The 9,287-nt window shown below is 32.1% G+C and overlaps 1 protein-coding gene across 1 annotated transcript; it reads left to right on the forward strand.

The window, feature by feature from the left end:
* Nucleotides 1–3,493: 3,493 nt before the first annotated feature.
* Nucleotides 3,494–7,290, forward strand: LOC131177936 (glutathione S-transferase 2-like). The gene is made up of 8 exons (XM_058143112.1): nt 3,494–3,614; nt 5,344–5,430; nt 5,510–5,566; nt 5,658–5,743; nt 6,013–6,084; nt 6,264–6,317; nt 6,450–6,525; nt 7,193–7,290. The coding sequence occupies exons 1-8, from the start codon at nt 3,494–3,496 to the stop codon at nt 7,288–7,290; spliced, it is 651 nt and encodes a 216-aa protein (XP_057999095.1).
* The last annotated feature ends 1,997 nt before the right edge of the window (nt 7,291–9,287 follow it).

Raw genomic sequence — 9,287 nt, forward strand, 5'->3', positions numbered from 1 at the left:
AATAGCATCAGCTGAAAATCCAGCTGATCCATTCACTAAGCCTATGTCACAGACTCAGCTAGACCGACATCTTGAGAAGATGGGTTTAAGATATTGTAATAAATGGCTCTAGTGCTAATGGGAGATTGTTAGTAGTATGCCCTAGAGCATATCATTTAGTATGTATCTTGTACATATTTTTATTAATAAAAGACATTTTCACTTTTTCGTTTACATAATATATTTATGTGTAATAAAAAAGGTCCATTGATATTTTGTTAGAAATTCTATTCTTAAGTTGTTAAGAATATGAGTGACAGTATTTCTAGTACAAAGTATCATAAATAGGTTTACAATCGAGGATACTTCACAATAAGGACATGACTTATCTAGAAAGATTGTATTCATGTTTGTTTCCAAGTTATTTATATGAGATATAAATAAGATGGAATGGTGAGTCTCATGCCATATGACAAACATGATAGGCACTTATACATGATAAGTAGGTCGAACCAGTGACACTTATGACAAGCACATGGAGTTTACTCTTGTCAATGTATTGTCATAAATCATATCAGTGCATATAATCTTTAGACCTGAGATAGCACAGTTATCTTGTATATAGGTGGTTTGAGTTTGATACTGCTTTCATACTTGTACTGTGTATGGGTATATGGGCATGTGTTGGCTCCTACTAGTTATATATGGAGGTAGGTGTTGATCAAGATGGAATCTGTTCCTCTAAGTAAATAGGGATAAAATCTTATGTTCATTTAATTGTTCTTGATGTTTCAAGTTCTTAACCAGGACAGATAGATTTAATCAAAAAAGAGTTTCAGATGAGAAAATCTTTTTAATCAAGAACTGGAATTAAAAGAGAACATAATATTCATAGCAAATGGGATTTTACATAAACCATGACTCCAGCTTGAATTGGGATTTTGTAATAGATAGATTCTAGTGCATGGTAACATATGATTATAGGTTCATTTAAGGTAAACCTTATTACTGATTAGGTGGCCATGGCATGCTATGCTAGGTGTTAACTATGGTCTATGAGATGCATAAAATAATTTAGAGAAATCATTTATGGTAAGAAAGAGTTCTGATGATATTAAGAGTTAATATCATGTCTCATTGCCAATTAGTGATGAGCCTAGTAAGTTACACACATATACAAGTAATCACCATTCTCTCTTCTTCTTCATCTCTTATCTATTCCAAGAGATTAGCAAACAGTCTCTTGAATTAAAAATACTAGAAATCGTTTCTAGTGTCCAGTTTATATCTGTAATCTCTTAAAAGGCAAAACTTGATTTTCTAATTCATAGAAAAAGCTTTAGAAGCTGTTCAAGGGCTGCCATAGGTGATCTTGGTGTGGACAAGCTAGAGGGACAATATCTGGTGTCCTACAGATGAATCCCAAAGGTGACAAACACACTGCAGTGCATCAAGAGGTTTGTGCACTTGTTCTTGATCTAATATGTCATGGCCATGCTTGATTATAGATTAAAATTTCATCCAAGAAAACCAAGATGAATTTTGCTACGTATCCATGCACCTGCACTATATAAGGAGCATGTATTCCTGTGTCAACATTTTTTAAAGTTTTGGCTCTAAAACTTCTTCAACTTTATGCTCTTCCTTCAACCTCTTCTTCAATTTTTGATCTTTAATTTCCTCTAGCCAGGATATTTTTCTAACATTCTAAATAAAAATATGTTTTAAATGACCTTTTAAAATACTTAATATAACAAAATTATTAGATTGTCAATAGATACTAGAATTGTGGGAACCAAATACATGCAACTCTTGAAAATTTGGTTTATTTTGAAAAGAATTTAATATGGGGTGGAAGGAGTGGTATGTGTGGAAGGGATAAAATTTATAGTATATATTGCAGTTTCAAATGTATGAGACAAGTATTTTTATAATACAAAAGCATGGTGCAAAAGTGCTTGTCCAATTTCTACTATGTGCCGGTGTTTGCGCTCAACTCATCCATTTTACTCCGGTGTATAGGAACAAGACACTCATTGAGTAATCCCATTATCACATAAATAATTTTATTAGAGTCTAAACTTTTCACTCGAATCATATTAGAGTTCTATTTTAATTCTTTCATTCCATTTTGATCCAATTTTGATTCAGTATTTACCATGTAAGGCAAAATCCAAATAATCATTGAGTTTGAAAGTGTTATATAATTATTTTATTATAAATGCTGAGACAAAAAGAGTTGCCATTGTTCCTTTAATAGTGCCATTATACTGTTTCTCCAATAGTATCATCCTTTTTTTTAAAAAAAAAAAAAAAATCCAAAATTAATGCACATTTTAAAAAGGTTATTTGGTCATTTCAATTTTTATGGACTTTACAATTGACTACTTTACTATTGTCACATCGATTTTTTTTCTTTAACTTTTGTGTTTTTTTTTATTTATAAAATTATTATTACAAATTTATTTTGATTATACATCAATTTTAATTTTAAAATTTTATTTATTTATTTAACTCTAATTATGATTCAAATTTAAAATTGCATAATTTTTTTTAGAATAAATCCAATATGGTACAATATTAGTATCGATATGAGATTCATTGAGGGTGCGACAAGGAAGTCACGAAATTAAATGGAATAAATAAAAGGATTCTAAATATTTATAAATTGAGTTACTTTAAAGAAGTTGTAGAAAGATTCCCGAAAAAACTCCCGCCACGTATAATAAATTAGAGAGTGCCATAAATATTATGCTTAGGAACCTTGGATGACACTAGCTAATTATCACTTTAATTTCAATGAATTTTGATGTAAAATTTAAGAATTAAATTGAAATTTTAACTAAATAAATTAAAAAAAGTATGTTAGTTATTTATACTTTTATTGTAATAGTTATAAATTATACCCAGCTCATATCAAAATAACTAATTAATTAATTCATTCATTTTTATGCAAAATTTCATTATATATAGTTAAATCTAAGAAGAATAATATGTAATAAATGTTTTCAAAGAGTTGTTAGATAAACATTGGAATTTTTTTTTTTATTAGAAGATAAACATTAAGATCGTCCTCTTTCAAATTTAATTCTCAAATAGAATTGCACTTCAAATCCCACAAAGATTGGGAAATCAAAAAAGAATAATGTGTAATAAATATTCCAAAAAAATTTTCAGATAAACATGTTTATTAGGAACTTTTTTTTTTTTTATTTAAACAGAAGATAAACATTGAAACTTCATCTTTCACATCCAATTCTCAGATAGAATTATGTTTAGAATCCCATAAAGATTAGGTAATCACTTAGAATCCCATAAAGATTAGGAAATAATCCCAAAGTTAGGAAATCAAACACAAACTCACTCCCTATATATTTCCTCTCAATTAGAATCCGAAAATCAACATCTATTCTAATAACACAGAAAAGAGAAAGAAATAAAATAAAATAAAATAAAAAAAGAAAGAGAGCAAGAATGGAGTCACAACACAACGAGGAACCACCACTCTGCGCTAATGGCTGTGGCTTCTATGGAGCAGTACAGAATCGGAATTTATGCTCCAAGTGTTATGAAGAATACCAACAGCAAGAAGAGAATGCTTCTAGTTTCTTACATGGGAAAGTTAAATGCTCAAGGTTGCTGAAGCATCATCAGCGTAGTATATTACTGACAGAAGTGTCGAATGTCTCTCCAAAATTTAGAAGAGGTGGTAGAAAGGAAAAGGGCTGGGCTTGATCCCTGATAAGGAAGGTACCATTAACTACTAAGCTGGACAAATTGCTAAAGATTGAGAAAATTTTAGAAATATGAACTGATACCAGAGTTGTTGTTTGGGTATTATAGCTTGTCAAGTTTTCATTTAGTCATCTAGTGGTGGTAACTGTTTTAGGTCAAGGCTCTGTTTCATTTTTATGTTTTCTGTCCTCAGTTGTTTTTGTTGGTTTGATTTTGTGTGGGGTTTGTGGTTGGTGCTCCCTTAGGTTTGGGTGTATGAGGGATTGCCTTGAAAGGTCTTAGTTTGGAGCCCTTCCCTGCCCTCTGTTTCCCTTCCTTTTCCATTAATAAAATTTTCTTTTTTCTTATAAAAAAAATAATAAAAATAAAAGCAGCGACTTCCTTAATAGCCCAGCTTTCTTTGGCTGCTGAAACTATTGTTGTAGAATCAAGTGATGAAGCTGTTTCAGAAAGCACAAGGAATCGGTGCTAGGATTAATGGGGTTCAACTGACGTTGTGGGATTGTGTTTTAATCAAGCAAATTGATGGCATCAAAAAAACTCATCTTGAAATTTATGGTTGATCAAATACCAGCTTGTCCTTCAATTAGGCTGAGGCAAAAATCTGCGTAGATGACTTTTCTTTCAAACTGTGAAATCCCAGCTAGAGGCCAAAATAAATCTTCCCCAAAGGTAGAAGAAACTAAACAAACCTATTTAAAAAAAAATTAAGAAAATTAACTAGACGAAAATTAAGAGAACACAAGAATAAAAGAGGAAAAGGCTGCCGCCAGTCAAACAAAGGCGCCCAGTAGCCCTTGAAATCAAGAAAAAAAAAAAAAAAAAAGGACCTGCAAAGAAAAAACTAAAGAGAGAGCTAGAAAAGAAAGCTTAAACAATATTTTATTGAATTCCTTCAGCTTCGTTGATGCAACCTCCAGGGGATCAAAAACAATTTAAAAACTGACAGCTTTTAAATTAGAATTTGTTACCCATACTCAAACAGTATTCATAATATTTGGGATGTGGACAAAAATATTGTGAAGCTATGAGAATGATGAGAGGCAAATAGGGAAAATAATGGAAGAATTGAACAGTTTCATGCATGAGAAGATGACAATTTTTCAGTTGTCGTAGCCAATGCAGGTTTTCTTAACCTTATTCTTGTTATAATCAATAGTTTGACCTAAAATATTGCTATAGAAAGTCTTTTGGAAAGCTGCTTTTGAACAACTCTAATTTGGTTTCTATTATTTGTTTATTCACTGAGAAATTCAAGCTCCATTGTTTTAAGGGTAAATTATTTTCACGATCACTTTCACTCAAAAGCTCTTCAATTTGTAAAAAATTTAATTTTTGAATTTAATTATGATAGCAATTAAAGATTTTGGTAAGCAAAGAAATCACTATATATTTAATTAAAAATTGTTTTTCTATATATATATATATATATATATATATATATATATATATATATATATATATGGCTTTGAACTTGGAATGTGTAGAAGAGTGTGGAAATTCTCTCTCTGTTCCTAAGTCATTTTGATATGGTATTTCGGTTCTCTCTTTCTCTCTCCATCTCTCTTTCTTTACTTCAAGTTTTGAATTGAAAATTGATAGAAATTGTTTGATTGAACTTCAAGACAGTTGAAGAAGATCCCAAGAAGCTCAAGCTCTATTCCTACTGGAGAAGCTCCTGCTCCACCCGCGTTCGGATTGCTCTCAATCTCAAAGGTTCTACTTCTTCTTCTTCTTCTTCTTTCTGTTTCATTGATAATAAATGAAGCATTTCAATTTGATTTCATTTTTGCAGGCCTAAGCTTTGACTATGTAGCTGTTAACATGGCCAAAGGGGAGCACTCTACTGCTGGTGAGAAACCCATATTTACTTGACAATTTTAAATATTAAGTTTTTATGTTTAAAGGAAAAAAAAAAAAGAAAAATTGTTGGTTGCCTACAGAATATTTGAAACTCAATCCTCTTGGCTATGTGCCTGTGTTGGTGGATGGTGACACTGTTGTTTTCGACTCTTTTGCCATCTTAATGGTAAGTTTATTTTTTATTATTATTGTAAACTTTTGGGTTAATTCCAGAAACACAACTAAGGTTTTCTATAATAAATATTTTGGTTCTTATTAAGAACTAAAAATGCTAATTTTGAAACAGTAGCATCCAAAATGTATTTGGAAGCAAAGGTCAGTAGTGTTTCTTTTTTCACTTTTTGCTACCTTTTTCGCAATTAATCATAAATTTTTATGTTCCTTTCTTTCTCTGTTATTTTTTGGTGGGTTTAAATTGGAAATACATGTGTACAGTATCTCGATGACAAGTATCCACAGCACCCATTGCTGCCTCATGATCTTCAGAAAAAAGCTATTAATTACCAGGTTAAATCGCATTTCTTTAGCCATTAAATTGCAAATTGTGTATGTCTTATGTGTTTATCTTATGTTAGTATCCTGTTTCTTGATTTACTTGCACTTGACATAGTTTATTTGTCCTTGCCTTTATGTTTTTGCCTCTCTTCACTGCTATAATCGTTTTTCTTTAATCACCTCTGGTGTAGGTAGCAAATATTGTTTCCTCAAGAATACAGCCACTTCAGAATCAACCTATGGTAGTGAGTTTCCAATTGGGATTATTGCATCTAAGTAGCTCAATTAAGAGGAAGTATTGCATCCAATTTTACAAGGTACAACTTAGCAGCCCCATTTGGATTATCTTTGTTTTTCTGGGGTCTCTCTTTTTGCAGAATTTTGTAGAGGGAAAAGTTGGTCTTGATGAGAAGCTTGCTTGGGCTCAATATCACATAGGCAAAGGCTTTGCAGGTAAGATCTACTAAGCCACAGCTGAACACTTCCATCTATTCAAAGCATTTAAATAATAAAGATAGCTGTAAATTTTAAACAGTTGAGTTGTTGATAAAAATTCTGAAAAAAAGAAAAAAAAAAAACATCATTGGAAAAAAAGAAGAAGATATAAATTGCTTTCTAATTTATAGGTTGGCATAACATATTAGATTTACAATTGATTCACATTTCTGGCGTGCGAAACTTTTTCTGTGACTTCCAATTATCTAAAAGCAAAGACATAAGCTACCTTAAGTTACAATCTTAACACAAATATCCATCCAAGCATCATCATCTTATCAAACTGTTAATTGGACTACTTGTATGGTATTGGCAGACAGACAACAAATGCATAATTTCAACTGAACACATGAGAAATGTCTCAAAATATTGGTTTGTGGGACACATTGATTTCAAATCTACACCATGTATCATCAGTCATAGATTTGTCATTGGTAGACCACATCGAGAACATTCTGTGACAAGGTGAATTCTAAAATGATTTCAATAAATCTTTAATAACTAATCTGATTTGACAGTGCAATGCACATATCCACTGAGCATTTCTTAATTGTTAAGTGATCAAGTGAAGAGCTCATATGGATTATTGGATTACCTTTAGTTTTATTGTTTTTGAGAAGCTCAGGGCAGGTGCATACTTTGTTGCTTAATCAGTTGATCATTGTCTTTGCTTTTTCAATAATAAAACTAAACAGTGTTAATATCAGATACAAGTCAATATAGAAGGCCTATAAATTTAGTTATTTTGCATCTAATTCAGCCTTCAAAGAATTCCACTGTTAACATGTAACACCCCTAAGTTCGGTAGTGCGTTCTGCTGCTCCAGTGACCAGTGTTGTCCGGACAGCTAGGATGCCTAGAACCACACTTCAATGAGAGTGAGGAGACATAAAATAATGAAATAAAAGAAAAGAAAGTACAAGAAAAACAAAGGAAAAATGATTGCAAAGAAATGTGATCAAGTTAAGCAGTAGGAAACCTAACGATGGGTGACCAGCCTTGGGAAGTCACGGCGTGGACCGTTGATCGCCCCGGATCTGGGGAACCACGGAAAACATTTTGGGACATAAATAGACCCTTGTTGAAGAATAAATATCATTAGAAATATCAAAGAAAAATTAAATAATTAGTACAAAGAAAAGTAAGAAATCGAAAAAGCAGACAAAACCGGTAATCTGAAAAATCAGGAATGCCACCGAGCAGGGCATTATGGTCATTTGACATCCCGAAGTGTCTTTTGACCTAAATGTCCATTAAAAATAAATAGTATTACACTTAGAAAATAAAATGAAAAATTAAATTGGTGGTACCTAAAATAAATAGTGGAAATTATGGGTTAAATGTGGAATAAATGAATAATTACTTTATTATATGATTAAGTGACTAAGTGGACCACTAAGGGGATTAATTAAATACATAGTGGGACATGTGTACACTTAAAATGCAGCTGAATAAGTCATCTTCCTCATTTGCATTCAAATTGCCGAATTGAAGAGTGAAGGAAACTCCATAGCCATTTTTCATGCAAGCTTTCTTAAGTCTCCATTTTCAACTCCAACCTCTTAGTGTTCTTCATTAAACTTTGTCTACACATCACAAGAAAGATATTGATACTAATTTTGAGAAGTTTGATGAAGGTTTAGCAAGTTACAATTAAAGGTAAGTTTGCATTTTTGAGAATTTCTTTGTTAAAGTTTATGTTCATGTTATGGGTGTTAGTTTGGTGAAAGAAAATTTTGAGTTTGAAGGGTTATTGTTGTTTTCATTTTGGACAGCCATGAGTCACGTTTTTGATGAGATATTTGTGCATATAATTGATGAGAAATGGTGTTGATCATGATGAATTAGTAACCTAGTGAATTATTTAATGTTTATGTGGTGATTTATGCACTTGGATGGGAAATTGTAAAATGGACGGCACTTTGATGTTGAAGAATGGTTTGTGGCAGCTTAGGGACACTTGAGTAACGGTATATATTGAAGGAAATGTATGCAGAATATTAACCTAGAAGGATTGATGATATGTATGTAGATTGATCTTGTAAAGTGTGTGTAAAATTTGTAATGGTTAGGTGTGTTTGTAATAGTACTTAGAAATTGTAATTGTGAATGATATTGGTGTGTTGAGGCTGATTGGAATCTGCCCAAAATAATGTTAATGTAAAGTAGAAAGTGCTTTTGGTAATGTACCAAAACTGATTTGGTAGGGTATGGAAGTAAACTTTGCAAGGTAAATATGTGTTTTGAATGGGGTGTGAAAAGCATATTGAGGGCAGTACACATTTTAGCCTATAACCTTAAATGTGTAACCTCAATTGGTATGAGACCAATTTGAGGTGAAACTAGGCACAAAATGTGCCAACTTTCATTGAGAAACCATGCCAAAATTCTGCTTGCAAGGTGACCTAAAAAATGACCAATTCGGATTAGGTGCAATTAGGACCTGAAAAATGACCAATTGGGCAGCAGTGAGTGTTTAGGCCATAACTCACTCAAACCAGGTCCAATTGACCTGAAATTTTAACCAAGAACAGTTAAGACCCATACCTACAAGTCTTATGAAGACACCAAAGCCCAGAAATGACCATAAGCAAGTCAAACAACTTGCACAAGTTCGGGTCCAAAAACTGGCCGAACCAGAATTGACCAATTTGACCTAAAATTGACCTAAAATGGTACCATTTGACCAGCAAGAGTGTAATGACCATAACTCGGTCTAC

The sequence above is a fragment of the Hevea brasiliensis genome, chromosome 2, assembly GCF_030052815.1.
Source record: "Hevea brasiliensis isolate MT/VB/25A 57/8 chromosome 2, ASM3005281v1, whole genome shotgun sequence".
Classification (NCBI taxonomy): domain Eukaryota; kingdom Viridiplantae; phylum Streptophyta; class Magnoliopsida; order Malpighiales; family Euphorbiaceae; genus Hevea; species Hevea brasiliensis.

Bases quoted from the DNA above. Each gene is read 5' to 3' on its own strand.
- LOC131177936 (XM_058143112.1), top strand. From the start codon at position 3,494: ATGGCTGTGGCTTCTATGGAGCAGTACAGAATCGGAATTTATGCTCCA. The intron at 3,615-5,343 runs GTTGCTGAAGCA...ACTTCAAGACAG, and splicing joins GGGAAAGTTAAATGCTCAAG to TTGAAGAAGATCCCAAGAAG. The intron at 5,567-5,657 runs GTGAGAAACCCA...GGTTGCCTACAG, and splicing joins AGGGGAGCACTCTACTGCTG to AATATTTGAAACTCAATCCT.